Here is a 17,036-nt window from a genome sequence, read left to right as displayed (position 1 = left end):
TTTGGAGACTTTCGGTTTAAGTCGTGAACTTTTCTTTCCGTTTCCTGTCGTGGCTGAAAACGTCTGACTGATCCAAAGTGATGCTTCTTTTGTCTCGCAGTGGAAGAGGGATTTGATGAGGATTTTTATTTGTAGTTCCAGCAACAATAAATCTATTTTGACATTACTGCTTGAATTCTTCTGGAGGACCAGTCCTCTCCGCATCACCTGATAGTGGCAGTCGTGTAACAGGACTTCTTCTCAAACATCAGCATGCAGACAATGATCTGGGGACTTTCCCTCAGACATGACGACTGTTCGCTTCATCTGGGACTCACAAGTTCAACTTGTCAAGAATAGATGAGATTTATTCATAAGTAGATTACAGCAGTCAGTGGTGGGAATTAAGCAGTCTTGTTCGGAGGGAATCAATGTAGGACACATGCTTACAGAAACATTTCCACGGTGCAGGAAGAAAGCTCACAATAAAACTCGGTGTGGTTCCCGTTTACACTGTTCACTAGAACCTAAAAACAAGAGTTTCCTGTTGGTGAAATTGTCTCCTCTCTTTGTTTCTGAACCAAAACAGACGTGAGCAGTAATATTGATAAACTCTTGCATTAAACTGAAAGGTTCAGGAGGTTGGAAATGCTACTTTTGGCTGCAAATGAGCTAAAAATGTGTTGTTCTGTCCACTGGAATGGAAAAATCAGCGGCAAATACTTCAACCTCCATTGCACCAGTTTCTAGAAAAGACCAAACATGACACATGAAATCATTACTATTGACAGCTTTTTGTTTTTTTCCCTCCAGAGAAGTGTCTTTATCCCGCCGGCGTCCTCACGCTGCTACTTTCTCACACGTTTCACAAGACATTGTTTTTGCGCAGATCCAAAAGAAACATTGGTTAACAATTTATGGTTATTGATATTCATCTATAATATTTATTGCTCAGATAAAGTCAAATTTCTCATACACATCAACATATACGTAGGTGAAAAGCGACGTTTCCTCAGGGACTGGTCTTTTCCCTCCTCGTAGCCAATGAGCACCGGCTACACTTATTCAACTTAGCGAGTCTGAATATTAATCCACATGTGTTTGTTTATTGTCAATCTGTGTTTGTTCCTAAACACCAAATGACAAGTAGTGAGAATCATTATTACTTTCCATTTTTACAAAAATAAATTCAGGCGTCTACAGCTGAGTCTTTCACACTTCAGAGACTCACAGCATTTTGATGTTCATTTTCAATTTGCTGTTTTTTTTCTTTTTTCTTAAACACGTTTCACAAAACCAATCGGCACTCGCGTTACCTAAACCCTTCTTTCAACATTTGTTTCACTGGAGCCCACCAAGTTGTCCTAAGTGAGGCTGTGGACTTCCCTCTCCCATCTGGGATTCTCCAAACCGTGAAGCCAAGGCTTGGTGGGACACGTCTCGTCTCACCAAGCTGTAAAAAGCAATGGATATATAGAAATTATTAGCTCCTTGATATGTGCAGATCCCAGTTGGGCACCACTGTTTAAACCTTCTCCTTGCATAAATGAAATCTCGTAGTGCTGAATACCTGTGATCTCAAGCAGCCGTGAGCGACACAAGACGTCCGACTCCTCGGCACCAAAAGTGGCTTCACGGTTCGATTCTGGAGCTTTTTTTTTGTGTGGGAAAGTATACGGTAGGCTAATCTGTGAAATATCTGAAGCAATAAGGCTGGAGAAAGGAGAGCAGGCTATTCAGAGCTTCCGTCTGCTGGACAAACCGGCGCGGGGATGAGACAACAGAGGTTTCTTTGGTAGGCGTGACGATGAAGTTGGCGACTGGACGTAAACGTGACTTATCTTAGGCTGTGTTGTGAGAGCGGGGCAGGAAATCCACAAATCCACTTCAAAAAACAAAAACGGCAAAAATAAAACCAAACATTTCAAGTACATCAAAAGACAGCAGTTTGTACAAAAACGGAAACAGGATTTATAATATAGTCTATATTGATGAACCCATCAGTTTCAAGACTTCTACTTGAACTCAAAGTGACCTATGTTGGAAAATAGCGTCAATTTATGTCCTTTACAAAAGTAACAGGGTCAATTGTCACTTGTTGGATTGGAACTCTGTCCTTTTTATAATTCTAGTACTGACATGAAGATAAACTCCTTTATACAGACTGTAGGAGTGAAAAACTAACCAAGCACGTGACTACCACAACAGTGCACACAGTCCCATCACCTTCACAACTACTGGAAAAAGTAACTAGAGCAAGGTGAGGCTGTTCCTCCCACACAGGTCTGGGTTGTAGTCATTAGCATTATTTGGCTGCTATTTATTAAACAGTAAACCTATTGCCTCCATAAATTACTCTACCCTTAAAAAAAAAAAAGCTTAATTTATTCATTGTACAATAAAACTTTATTAGTCCTAGTGTCTGAAAATAAATGGGATGTGAGCACAGTCAACAGACCACAGACAAGGTCACACTTGCTATAAAAATATTCTGTTAAATCTGACAGGGCAGTGCCCAGGCCACCCCCGGGTCACAAAGCTACTACCACGTACATCTAACGGTTGTTTATTATGACAGATGTGAGGCTGTGAAGCACATCTGTATAGTGTGTATCTGCTCGTGAAGCAGCGATATTTCAAATACTGGACTCAGGACTCGTCTACATTCAGGCGCTGCCCCCCCCCCCACACCACCCACGCACTTTCTTGATATCCTTTCCCCGACACTCGTCCTCCGAACGGCAACAGTGACGATGTCTGATCATGGTGAATGTAGTGGTTGCCTCCTCCTTGCCTCAACACGTCTCAACGCCACTCAGACTCTCAGACTCACACACCCTCATATCCCTGGACACGCCGTCTCCCAGTGATGTCACAACATATAAATTAATACAAAAATAAAGGCGGCTACTGTCTGTGATCGAAGGAGGTTCAGTTGCTTGAGCGAAACCTTGTCTTTGTGATTTGTGTAAAAAATAAAAATACCTTGAGATGACCTGAATTTGTAAAGTAAAAAGTGATTTCCTTCCCTGGCGTCGGTGGTCAGATGGAACGAACGAGGCTCTTTCAGGGAACGGTCCTTGGCTCGTGACGGGGACTCCTTTGGAGAAGCTGATTTGATATTAAGAACAGGCCTGTCATGGTTCACCCCGTCCCTCTTCCATCGTCCGACCCGCTTGGTGCGAGGTCCCCCTCCCCGGCAGCAGAGGCCAGCGCTCAGTCCTTCGCGCTCAGCTTCACTTGCTGACGAGGAAGCCTCCCATCCACCGTAGCTTACAGGCGAACCAGCGCCGCAGGGGGCAGAAGTATTCAAAGTGGAACTGCTGAAACTCCGGCGTCTTGCGGATGTCTCTCAGGAAGGCAATGTCCAGGTCCGACTCCGTCAGCATGATGAGGAGCAGCAGCAGGACGAAGAGCAGGCCGATGGTGACCAGGAACAGGCGCAGCACGCTCAGGATGAACTTGTTCAGCTCCTCCACGTCGCTGGATGGCGACTGCTTGCTCTTGGCCGCGCGGAGCCCCCTCCTGCCGGGCCCGAACTCGCCCGGGTGTCCCTCCCTCGAGGTCCCCGCCTCAGAGTCCTTCTCGTCGTCCACGCTGAAGGGGGCGCCGTTGACGTGGCGACCCAAAGGCATCTCCGCCCCGTGTTCCGCCACGGGCGTGGGCAGCACGCTGTCCGAGGGGCTGTAGGCCTCGTCGGAGATGACGGCCGACGTACTGGCCTCGCTCCCGTCCACCATCTGGCCCCGGGACGACATGAAGGAGTCGCCGTGGGACACGGAGCGCACGGGCGTGGAGTGGGCGCTGTCCCTCAGGGACTCCAAACCTGCCAACACAAGCCAGTCCTTCATTACGGAGACACAAACGGTGGTCAAGGAGGCGTTGACGTTGAGAGAGCCTCAACATTACTTGCTGAGCCTCGGACATTATGACTGGACTCATTAATTCAAATTGAAAGATGAAGCACAAGTTGGTACCGGAACATATTTACATGAACTTGACCCACAGATGACACAAGACGAAAAGGAAATGTTTGTGTACCTTTCTCCCAAACCTCCATAAGACAGAGGGTTTCTTAGTTGCTGGGGTAAGATTATGGAATTCATTAAAGAACACATTAAAATGTTCTCAAACAATAAATACATTTAAAAATATGCTTAAGGAGATGCAGATGGAGGAACATAAAAAAAATGTAACTTGCATGTTGCAATGGGGAAATTTGTTTTGTTTTCTAAATTGTTCAAATGATTGATTTTTAAACAGTAAAGTATGTAACAATTTTGTTGAATGGATCACCGCCGTTTATGGTCATCGATTTTTCTGTACACATTCAAAGGGGCATGAACAATAAGACGATGTCGTCATCGTGCTCCTTTTCACCATGACACATTTCACATCAATGTGTGACCCTGTTAAGTCAAATGTGAACATGGTTGAATAAATAAATAAATGAAAATGAAATGAATGAAATTAATTAAAAATACACGATCCCAGAAAGATGATTTCATCATAATGCACAAACCAAAAGTTTTGGTTTATAAATACTAGATTTGGTGACGTTGAGGTTATATGATAGAACAATGGTGGTAAATATGACATAAAATATAAAACCAACTCATTTCAGTGTCATCCCAATAATGATCGATCTACGGTTGATAGATTAAGTCCTTTTGCCCGGACATGTTTCCTTGTCCTGTCCTCAGGGGACTTTTATAAAAATGACCTGTTTTCAATGTTTTTCAACACAAGAAGCTGCCAAGTGGGCGACTCTACTGTGTTGACATAATGGAGGGCGCAGTGCTGCTCATCTGCTGGACAAGAACAGTGGACAAGTTCAAGCTGGATTTTATTTATTCTTTTCAAGAAAGAAAAGAAAAAAAAAAACATTATTCTATATTTTGTTAAGACTTAAAAATAGAGCTGTTGTGTGTTGAGTGTGTGATTATTTTTGTGTGTTTATTTAGATTTCCTATAAAAGAAGCATCATTAATAAAGCCTTCTTATTCCAGATATTTTCAATAAATATTTTTTTTATATTTGTACCATTGATTTTAGAACAGATAAAGATATTAAGAGGCCAGTCTGTATTTCTGTCTTTGGTTTTAAGTAGATATTCTTATGTTATATAACAGTTGTTTTATAATTTTGGTTCAATATAAACATGATAGTTTGTGTTCAATAGTGTGCTTTAATAATCATTAATGTACACTATACAGCGTTAGTGACCCGTTTATGTTTGTTTACTAATTTTGACTCACATTTATATTTCTTTTACGCAACAATGTAAAATCCCTTTGACTTTGAATTTTTTTTTTTCATTTTTCTAACTGTGAACTTTGAAAATGGACCTGCATTGTGAGGACTTCAGAAAATTTAAATAATCTCCTTAAAAAATTAAAAAATAATTTAGTTATTGGAGGGGCAGTGAACTAATACATAATTGCTTTTATATTTTACTATTAGAGCTGACATGGTGCCCTAAAAGAGCTATAAAATAAATTTTATACAGACTAATTTCTAATAATAGATAATAATCAGTCAAATAAAGTAAGTAATACATTTTTCAATTTTTTTTTCTTTTGTTTGTTTTCAGACACAGTATTTTCCATTCTGTTAAATCATCATAAATTCAGCCAAACTACTTAATGAGAGTTTCGCTGTGCCGCTGGGCTGTCCATCAAGCTGTTTACAAGCACTGACGTGTTCATGACAAATGGAAATTACAGCTTTAGCTCTTCATAAGTCAGTTGACGTTGGTGGCAGAGCTTTGCATAAACAATCAAAGTGAACGGTCGTCGTCACATCGGCGTCGCACACAGCAACAGTGGTTGAAAGAGGAAAATAGAGGCACCAGCAGAGGGAATCCATATGATGTCCACAAACCACTGATAGAAATGTGTGCTTATAGAACTTGTTCCTCGAGGCTCAAAGAAAGAGGTCTAAAGGGAAATCATATTCATCTGTTCATCATTAATTAGTCCTGCAGCAAATATTCCCTCTGCCAATTTGAAGCGCCTGCCAAAATACTCAGGTACGCCGCGTTCTGTTGAACAATGTGCAGACATTTCTGATTGGCTTGCTGCCACAGGGAGAAACTGATTTGTTTTTAATGGGTAGCTTGTCAAAGGCTCAACTCAGGAAACTCATTCTCCTCTCCCAGCATGACTCATCTATTTTTAAACTAAATACTTACAAGTGGCAACTGTAACCCCCTAAAGTAAACATGAAACCAAAGTACAACGGAAACTCGCTCGGCAAAGCAGATCAACTGTGGATCGTATCTCTGAAAGGAAAATAACAAGTCAGACTTTTAGATTGTGCTCAGTAATGCACTTCAGGTCAACAGTGAGTAGAAAACGTTGCTGGCTTTGCCTTTCACGTCAGAGAAACATTCAGTAAACTCCTCTCTGCATTCAAAATCTGTACAGAAACAACTGTTCACCTTGGAAAATGTCCATCCGGCTTCACTTGAAGAAGCCAGCACACTAAATCCAGCGTGATAAAGCCGGGCGTGCCGTTTACCTGCGCGGCTGGATGGCGGCCGACAGCCATGATACTGAGCGGGCACAGCTAGCCTGGACGGGGTCCTGGAGCTCTGGCCTGATCCAGGAGCAGATCCTGAGCTGGAAGAGCCTTCAGGCAGGGCGGGGAAGAGCGGCAGGCCTCCCAGAGCTCTGCCCAACAGCCTGGGCCCCAGAGCCAGCACGCGCACGTTCACATCCCGGTAGCAGTGGTTGATCATACGCAAGTGAACGTTGACTTTGGTCTGGATCCTGATCAGACACTTCACCATGACTCGACGCCCGACCGCAGCCGTCTAAACACGGTCTGCTTCTTCTTGCTCTCTTTAAAATGAGGCGTTCTTTACGCCGCCTGCTCGTCGTTTGTCCCCGACTGTGTCCGCCGGGCCGAGACACGCTCTCCCCTCCGACACGCTGGCAGGCAGGCTGACGGCCGCGGACAAATAGAAAGACAGTCGGAGAGTGAAAGACAAGGCCTGGGAATGTGGTCCTCTTGTGCCACGGCTCCTCTCGACCCTCCTGCTGACGGCAGTGACACACAAAGCATGGACCCTGACAGCAGGAGCTATTTTCAGAGAGAGATATTATTACCGGGGCGAATACCAGTGTGGGCAGAGCAACAGGACAAAACACAGTCCATTTGTTCCTCTGTTGGAACATTTGGGTGCCGTGTCAAACTCTGATCTCTTTGTCTGTGACGAGAGGGGAGCAACACCACAGACCTGCTCTTCCTGTGAAGAGACTGCGGTGTGAAGTCATTTCATCCATGCTGATCAACTAAAAGCTGAGTAACTCCCAGTGGCAGCAATGCCAAAAGGTTAATAGCCGGTTGGAGGAACGAGGGGGCAGGAAGGGCCCCTTATGAACCCACAGAATCACTTTGTCATCTCAAAATAGTGCCAGAGGCCATTGGAAGACCAGGACTCTGTTAGGAAACACTCCAAGAAAAGAAAAAGCAAAACAAAAAATAAAAAATCACACAAATGCAAAAAGCCACATGCTGCTAACATGGAAAAGCTCTTATTGTGAAACACGTTCCTGCTGAAAATATACATTTCTATGGACTGACGTGTGAAGGTGTGGCAAAAAAAGACTCCAGGGTTTTGCTCTGCATGTGAGGAGTCCAAGCTCTGAGGCATTGCTGCTCGAACCTTAGTTATAAGAGGGACTCTTATGAACATAGTCAACTAATCAACAGTAATTAAAACTATTACACACAAATATTTTGGCATCTATATACCAGCAAGAATATCAACTGACACCTTAGATTGAATGTCTTTTTAAGCAAAGAAAGTCATTTTTCTATGGTAAAGTGGTAAAGTCTTGGTGGGCATGCAAATCAAATCACAACAAGAACATGAATAACAATTAACCCCTTGATGCCTGTTGTCTCAAATTTGCAAAATACTGCTTGCATTCAAATTGCAGCCAAGATATGGTCTAACCCCAACTCACAACCCCAACTCTAACGCTAACTCTAACTCATAACTCTAACGCTAACTCTAACTCATAACCCTAATGCTAACTCTAACTCATAACCCCAACTCTAATGCTAACTCTAACTCATAACCCCAACTCTAACGCTAACTCTAACTCATAACCCTAATCCTCTAACTCATAACCCCAACTCTAACGCTAACTCTAACTCATAACCCTAATCCTCTAACTCATAACCCTAATGCTAACTCTAACTCATAATCCTAACCCTCTAACTCATAACCCTAATGCTAACTCTAACTCATAACCCTAACCCTCTAACTCATGCTAATGCTAACTTTAACTCATAACCCTAACCCTCTAACTCATGCTAATGCTAACTTTAACTCATAACCCTAACCCTCTAACTCATAACCCTACCTCTAAGCCTCAACAACAATACATTACTTTCTTGTCTTCCACGAGTAAGGGTCCAGTCCTGCTGGAGTTGATGTTATAATGTAAATAATTATAAATTATTTGGCCCATCAATCTCCAGCCCAAACCCGAACCCTTCACTATATTCTATTGACAAGTTAACAATCTTTACATAATTTAGCATGAAAGCAAAGCTTAACAGCAAAAACAAAATACATTTTTGTTTTATATAATTGTAAATAAATTCGGGCGTCAAAGGGTTGAAATACTGAGATCGATATTTCCTGAATAAAGACAGAGGGAGGCCTCTGTAACATCACTCAGCTCATCTGACAGACCTGTGAGGGTGTCACACTGTCAATGAACAGCGGCATGTGTGGGTGAGAGAGAGAGAGAGAGAGAGAGAGAGAGAGAGAGATTATTTTACCCTCCATGATGGAGATGTGCACAGCTCTCCGTCGTGTCCTGGGCACGCTGGTCAGACGAGGGCCGTGTGTGATAGATGGGCAACTCCGACTTGGCACCATGCCAGCCCTGGAGTCGGAAAAAATAAGTACACTTAAAAAAAAAAAGTTGGAACAAAGTCACACACACACACACACACACACACACACACACACACACACACACACACACACACACACACACACACACACACACACACACACACACACACACACACACACACACACACACACACACACACACAAGCTAAAATGTCCATAAGGATTGCCACCTGTGGATCTCAGGGGGGTCTCTCTTGATTTTGGCACTTTGTTCCATTACTTCTTTTGCAACTTTCCCACTAAGAAAACACAGAAAAGACACTCAAAACATTTTTCAGTGACACTTTTACCTATGAGTTGAATTTTCAAAGTGCCACAAACGCGTCGTGTTACAATACCTGTATCTAAAGCGACTACCCTTGAAGAAGAGATTACTACTGGAGACAGTCCGAACTTGACTCGACTTCTCCAACCTGGCAACCAAAATTCATCAATAAAGGTAAACATCTAAACAAACGGATGTCTCTTTCATACAAAGGTTACTCATATGTCCCGGGACTCACTTGAAGAAGGCTTGATTCTCCACTCCACACTTCCACAGATGCTTGCAGGCCTCTGGTGTCGGTGCAAAGTAAGTCAGTATGATCTTCTTATCCTGTCCAGTACATTGAGACAGGAAGTGTCAGAGAGGTGCAGCAGCAGGATCAATCGAGGGGTCAGGGGGGGCTTTTCCTTTTTATTTTTGAGAGGAATTCATGATGAAACTGAAGGAAGGTGAAACTGATATTTATTCTTAAAAAAACAAAAAAAACATACCGTATTTATTTCAACTATATTAACGACAAAAAATTGGAAAAACCTATAATATGAAGCTATCAGTGTAACAATTATGACAGTTGCAGACTACAAAGCAGTGGAAGAATGTTTTTTTTTTTATTTCAGATGGACCCCAAACAGCCAATAACACTAATACTTTACAATGTGAAAAGCTTTTAAAAGCCAGTCAGTGACAGGAGGAGAGGCCTGAGGTGTTGCAACAGCTCAAAAGTGTAATTTTCTAAACGAGACAGGGGATTTGAATGTATGTTGGCTGGAGGACACGATCACCACTCAGCAAAAACAACCTTCAAAACATTCCCTGGAGAACTGTACCCGTTGCTCATAGGAAGGCTGCCCCTACTTTCCTCTTTAAAGTGGTTAGAAATGAGTGAGTAACACGCTATTATTCCCTGTTTACCACTTTATTAAGAATCGAGCACAGTGGCTCTTAGCGACATAGAACACTTCCACAGAACCACAGGCAAGATCAAAATTGTGTTTAAATAATGAACAGACGTACCTCCTTCTGATTTGCATATATATGGAATGTCTTTGCTTCAAACTTGAGTTTGGTCACTTCGTCCCTGAGGTTAACAGACCGAATGAGCAAGAAAAAGAAAAACAGAGGAAAGTCAGCCGAACAAGTGAGTAAGAGGGGAAACACAAAACCAGATAAAGGCTGTGGGATATTCATTGTGGCTCAAGGGAAAGTATTAGAGGCCAAATAGTTGTTCATTCCTCTGTGAAATGTCTTTGCACATTATTTCCAGACAGACACGATCACAGGAACATGCTGAAGAACTCTGAACACTTCTGGGTCAAATCACAATGCCTGCATCACTGCTGATTTTAAGCTTGTTTATATTGGATCTATATTGCAATAGAAATTCACATTGTGAACTGTGGGTGGATTTGGAGTATATTGATGGAATTATAATTTAGTCTTTATTTTAAACACTCATTTAATCATCTCTAACAACATGGTCTGAAGACGTCTTTTTAAAACTTACTGTAAATTTGTACAGATTCTTCTAAATAATCTGCTGTGTATTATAAGGACTCCAGAAATTTAGAGTACCGGACTTAATCAAGTGGTTAAGCAGCTTTAATTTCATTACAAAATCCTCTTGTTATTTACATGTTTTCATCACACAAAGTGTTTCTTGTGTGACAGTTAAATTCAAATATATTGATCTGAACTTACCATTTGAGGAAATGCACCCTCCTGTTTCCTTGTAACACAGTGAATCCAAAAGGAGTGAAAGCTAGAAAAGCTGGATTTCCCGACACATCCTGACAAACACACAAATTCATGTTTTTAAATTGGTGAATTTTAAATTTTTGCTCTTGTCTTCTCCTGTGCTCTGTCATGACTGCCGGTGTCGTTGTACTTTATATTGTTCCGGTCTTGGTTTCTACTCATTGTCCATGTGTGGCTTCATGTTTCATGTGTGTTCCATCTCTTGTACGGTTTCTCATCAGCTGTGCCTCATTACTCCCCGTCTGTACGTCCTGTATGTGCCATACCAGGGGTTCTCAGTCATCCTGTTTACTTTCTCTGGGTGGGTTCGTTGTGTATGATAGCCTGTTTATCTTCCTACTATTGGTGATCTACTTCATGTCCGTCAGCGTCAAGGCCATTGCATTAGCCAATTCCAGCAGAGGTCAAGGCCTTCACCCAGATGTGTTTCTCCACCCGTCTCCAAAGAGGCCCAGGAATCTTCGAGGACGTTTAGTTGGGCCCTATTGTGCTCTTCTCCAAAGGGTTCCAGGAGGACGAACATCTGAGGCCATATTTACACGTCCCTGGGTTTTTACAAAATGTCCTGCTCTACGTTTACAAAAATAAAATCTTAATTTACACGGATCCGAATATACACTTGGTTCAGAGCTACTATGAGCAGCCAAACCTGTAGGGGGCAGTGTAACGACAAACATGAAGCCACGCCAGCCAATCAGAGTCCTGGAAACTACACCTCACGAATGGCGTCAGTCATTTCTTTCAAGTTCTTTCAGTGAAACTTGTTTTTGGTTCCTTGTTTTTATAAACTCACAGCCCTGCTACAACTGTGTTACCTTCTTGTGAGAAGCCCTTTAATTCTGTTTCAGATCTGCCTTTCATTGATTAAAGATTGTCTTTTGTTTGAACTGTCAGCAGCAAAAAGAGTCGTGTCAACAATTGTGAGATGAAATGTACCAGCGTTTCCTTTCTGAGGTAAAGGGAACTTTGAAAAAGCCAGCAAGTTGCTGCCCACCTTGCATGGATGAGGGTCGACTCCGTACGTCTCCAGCATCTGGGCCTTCTGGAGAAAGTTGAGTTCCGATGTCTCTGGAGTCTGACCTCTGAAAAACACACGAAAAGTGAATGCACTCACGCGTAAGAAACATGTCAACTCAGCTCTTATTTAGAACGCGTGTTTTAAGCAGAATGGAAAAAAGTGTGACGTATCAATAAAAACAATTCATACCTCCTTTGTCTCAAAGGTAATTGGTAAGATAATTATGTGTGGGCCTATCCCGAGAAGTATTCGCTCAGTCGGTTAATAGTCTGACGTTATAAAGGGACGTTTTATTGTTCCCACATCCAGAGCCTTTATAACCCAGTGAAATACAACCTGGAGAAGGAAGCTTGCTTATGCAATAAGACACTGAAACTTAAATCATCCTGAATTCTGCTACTCTCATGGTTTTACTGTAAAACTAATTTAGATAATGGCACGGTGCTGAACTGAACACAGACAATAGAAGTGAGCAATAGAGGGCAGTGTAGGATAAGATCTATAGCGTCCGCCTGCATCCACACATGCTGCTCATACAGAAACCTCTACTGATCAGTCCATAAAGCCAAGGTGCAACAAACTTCAATGCGCTTATTGTTATTTACATTTCATTGTGTGTTTACTGTGTTTTCATATTGACAACTTGTAAACAATACAATGATTTTTCTTTCAAACAACCCTAACAATAATTGTCCATATATAGTGTGCAAATATTGTCCTCATTCTTCATTTCAAAACCTGGTGTGGACTCATGGCTTCAAGATCCTGAATTTCAGCAGAAGAAATCTGAGCTGGCGAGCAGCGTTGGTCCTATGAATTAAAGAGGAGACTGCGTGTGAAGTGGAGGATATTGAGTTTAAGGGTGAGCTCCGCCTGGAGGATGTCTTTTCTGAGGCTTTGACGGAGCAGAAGACGGCCACCGGTCGGAGGAGGCTCTGGACAGGTGTCACCTTACATCAGCTCAGTTTTGTGGATGTCAGCAATCCGCCGCTCCAGTTTCTCCGAGTGCTTGGGGAAGAACTGGAACTTGGAACTGTAGCCCTCTGGGTGTTTCCCGGGGTCATAGTCACCAATTTCAGCTTGAGGAAGGGAAAACGGAGAGACAACATGTAGAAGGTTAAGGTGGGGGAAAAAAAAAAATTTTTAAAAATCTACTTATTTCTGTACTCGGTAAATTAAATTAATAACTACTGAAGAAGAAACAGCCAATCTTAACCAAATGATATTCAAACTGTGTCCTAATCTTAGAGTGCACTCTATTATGTTGCTTGGATAGAGCAGATTCATACTGAAATAAAGCCTAACTATTAACACAGAGAGACACTGGGTGCAGGAGGAACGTAGTTTGCCGCCACTAATAATTTTAGCATGAATGCTACACAGCCAAACATACAGCACAAAATCAGCATTTGAAATATTTTGAAAGCAAGTTTTATACAACTTGTATAAAAGTCGCACTGTTTTGAAGAAAAAGGAAAGCGTTGAGTGTTTCTTGACGCCCACATGCTTGCCAGTCACTACGAGTGTGTAGCCAGCTGCAACGTTACCATCATGTCTGTCGGAGCCCAGATGGTGAAGGAAATGCATAGTGAGTTTGGCTACCTGGCTGCTCTCCTGGGACGCCGTGCCGCACGCCACCGTGCACTTGTTTATTACTAAGACTGCTTTTTGGACTGTTTTCAACCTCCCAGGATTGCAGATGCAGTTGACCTGGTGGAGACACACTCTCCAGGTACTGTGTATGTATTTTATTAGACTATATACCAAGAAAAACTGTTTTTTTTTTTATTATGTTTTCTCTCACCGGCATTTACAAGTCCATGATTAGTATTCCTCTCTTTTTCCTGATAGAACAAAAGTGTATTTCATCCTGCTTTACAGCAGAATGTGATGACACTGTGAGTTGTTTTTTTAATGTTGTAAGCAGCATTTTATTGGAGCAGGTTATTTGTCCACAGTGTCTCACTCCTTGTCTCCTGGCTCCCACCACCAAGATAATACTCTGGCCAACATTTACTTTATTATCTTTTTTTTTTTAAATGGACAAAAACAGTTGGAAGATATAACAGTGGATGTATTTCAGTACAGTGGCACTCGGCGGTGTTATACCAGGACATAAAAGTATGGAGAACATTCAGATTCAGGGAATGGCGCAAAGATGAAATGTTGGCAGTGTTGCTGGTTGGCACAGTGTGTGACAGAGAAATGGTTTCCTAAAGCTTCTCACTTCTGTGCATGCTGATCAGCCAAAGGGGCTAAAGTCAGCTTCATTTATTTGGATTTATATATATATATATATATATATATATATATATATATATATATATATATATATATATATATATATATATATATATATATATATATATATATATATAGTGAATATTAAAGAAAGAGCAGTTTGGGCGTTTGGCCTCTGAAGACTTTGCTCACCCACTCAGTACATATGTGGAGGTCAGTGAGACAAACAGTTTATTGACTGAGACCAACATAAAAGTAACAGTAAAGTCCAATGGTTTGATGACAAAAAGCAGTGATCTAGAGAAACCTTGTAATATGTAGGCAGCCAGCAGAGCTGCGTCCGACGTCTTACACAGGAGGCGACCGTGATAGAGATCCCTCTTAACCTGCAGGAAGACGAGATACCTGTGGAGAAAAAACACTAATCAAATTAAATCAGATGTACTGACAGCACGTTTTGGTTCAATGTTTAAATACTATGTCTGTTTGAAACGACAAAGCTTGAGATTATGCATTACTAAAGTTTAATTCCTCTGTCAATTAAACACGGGGAATGGATGAAACATGTAGGAATGGCAGCCTGGAGGCACTTCAGCCTCAAACCAAGAATTGCTCTGATTGAAGTCCACTTTGGGTTTGGGGGGGGTGTCTTTCTTTGTGGGGTTGCATGGTGTCTTAGTGTTTTTTCTTTTTTTCCCCAGGTACTCTGGTTTCCTCCCATAGTCCAAAAATATTTGAGGTTAATATGTCACAATAAAAGTCCTGTGTGCTTGAATGTGAGTGTTTGACTGTCACTCCGTGTGTCTGTGATGGACTGGTGACCCGTAGAGAGTTCAGCCTGCCTCTGTCCTGAGACCCTAAACAGGATAAAGCTGTGTAGAAGATGGATGGACGGACATTGATCTGCCAAAGAAATGGAGCATACTCACAATGTAGCTTATGGGAGAAAAACAACACCTGTACCAAGAGTGGGATTTATGATAAAAGCAGGAGTGGGTTGTTTATGACAACCCAGAATGAAGAGGATGTGGGCAGTGCAACTTTTATCTATTGCCCATCCATAGACCAGAGCGGACGTAGATACCATCCACCCCCAGCCTACACTTTAACTTAAACACCACTTCATAGTGCAACATCTATACGTTCTTGATATTAACGTGAACCACATGATACAACAATACTTTGGACCGTTGCAGAACTTGAGTGTCAAGCGTCCACGAGCATAATTTTCTTATTTTTGGTTTTTGGGAATTTGTGGTCAAAAGAAATAGTTCAAGGGTAAAACTAATAATGGATTGAGCTGAATGTATTGTTAATGTAACAGGGGTTTATTCAAATTGTAAAGCCAGCCAAGTACAAAACCAACAGTTGTGACAGTTACAGACTGAAAAGACTCACAAGATCCTTCAGATTAGGAGCTCCTCCCACAATTAAAAAAAACAGTCGAGAAAACATAGAGGAAGAACATTTCTGATTCTAAATTCATTTTGTACCGCTGCACAATCCTGCTTCTCTCAGAGCCGCAGAGCAATAAACAGTGAAGCAGAGCCCAGGATTGCTGGATCAGAACACAATTTAGTGTGGATATTCTGCATGTTACATTAAAGCAGAATCCTGACCCGACGTTGCTGCCTGGTGTCTTTCATTATTGTTATTTGCCAGATGAACCACTTGGATTGTTCGATTACTGCCTCCTGTTCTCACCACTTTACAGCGTCTGCACAGATGTGAACCAGTGCAAGATGCCAAACTTCTTTGAAAAAAAACCCCAAAAATACAAAACAAGCAAAGCTGTCTGTCAAATTATGTACTGTGACATTTCCTACGTCTTTGTTTCTGTGAAACCTTCCAGTCAGAACAGATGGGTGGAGGATGACGGAGCGCTCTATTGCCGGCCCACTGCTCTATCAGCGAGAGCTGAAATGTGAATAGGAGATTTCATTGCGTGGCAACCAGTCGAGGGATGTGATTTACAGGGATCTGTGCACTGGCGAGCTCTCTGGCTCGCGTCTCACAACGGTTTGTTAAGCTGTCCAGGACGCCACACGCAGAACCGCCGGGGCAATGTGCTTTATGACGCCACTGCTCAGAGAGAAGGAAATACTCAAATCTGCCTTGCACATGGGCCCCTGAAACCGAGCTCTGAACACCCCAAAAAAAATAGGTGTGGGTCTTTACATCTTGATCACAGTGTGCCGTTTAACACCTTCAGATAATGGTGATAATAAGGATAATGATGTATTTAGTATACCATATTGTACGGTTAATTTCGAGCAATAACAAAGAAGATCCATCCATCAAATAACTATACATTTTTCCAGTGTTAGTTAAAAAGCAAAGATCCTTGTTATGCTATGTTTTATGTTCTGCTCTGACTTGTGTCTTTATGGTGTGTTTCCCCACGTGTGTTTCATTTCCTCACAATGTTCAGAATCATGTTTCTTACATTACATTCATGTCCTTGCTATGAATCCATGTGCAAACAAAGTCCTGGAATGTTTCTCACCACATCTGATTTATAATGTTAATGGAGTCTATTCACACCACGCCGGTGTGTTTTGTCACTTCTTGCTCGATATTTATGTTTTTCTGGTGTTGTGTTGTGGCTGAAGTTTCACTATCTGTCGTGTTTTTCCATCAGGCATTATCACTGCATTTGCTCCTTTACCATTAACTTGTCTCAGGATTCACCTTAATTGTTGCATCTCATCAAGCCTGTTTGTATGAAGATACAATTAAAATAATTGCTGCAGCAAAGATATAACACTAAAGTGGCAAATAAACGTTCATAAAACAATACTGATCTGCACTGACGAGAGATGATTGAGTAGAAAATA

At 41.9% G+C, this 17,036-nt stretch overlaps 1 protein-coding gene across 2 annotated transcripts in view; it reads right to left on the bottom strand.

Moving 5' to 3' along the window:
- Positions 1 to 371: 371 nt before the first annotated feature.
- LOC308134279 (FERM domain-containing protein 5-like) overlaps positions 372 to 17,036 on the bottom strand; it is a gene marked incomplete at its 5' end in the record, with an annotated part of 86,269 nt that continues 69,604 nt past the window's right edge. For both annotated transcript variants that reach the window (XM_080501946.1, XM_080501947.1), the window contains 10 exons: positions 372 to 3,805; positions 8,782 to 8,888; positions 9,091 to 9,159; positions 9,259 to 9,333; positions 9,424 to 9,515; positions 10,200 to 10,263; positions 10,884 to 10,972; positions 11,935 to 12,022; positions 12,914 to 13,037; positions 14,507 to 14,604. In XM_080501946.1, the coding sequence (XP_080358072.1) occupies positions 3,216 to 3,805; positions 8,782 to 8,888; positions 9,091 to 9,159; positions 9,259 to 9,333; positions 9,424 to 9,515; positions 10,200 to 10,263; positions 10,884 to 10,972; positions 11,935 to 12,022; positions 12,914 to 13,037; positions 14,507 to 14,604 (1,396 nt within the window). In that variant the 3' untranslated portion in view covers positions 372 to 3,215. The remainder of the gene's footprint in view (positions 3,806 to 8,781; positions 8,889 to 9,090; positions 9,160 to 9,258; positions 9,334 to 9,423; positions 9,516 to 10,199; positions 10,264 to 10,883; positions 10,973 to 11,934; positions 12,023 to 12,913; positions 13,038 to 14,506; positions 14,605 to 17,036) is intronic.

This window comes from Blennius ocellaris (genome assembly GCF_963422515.1).
Source record: "Blennius ocellaris genome assembly, chromosome: 1".
Lineage (NCBI taxonomy): Eukaryota > Metazoa > Chordata > Actinopteri > Blenniiformes > Blenniidae > Blennius > Blennius ocellaris.
The sequence above is the reverse complement of the archived record's forward strand: the minus strand, read 5'-3'. Positions and strand labels throughout refer to the sequence as shown.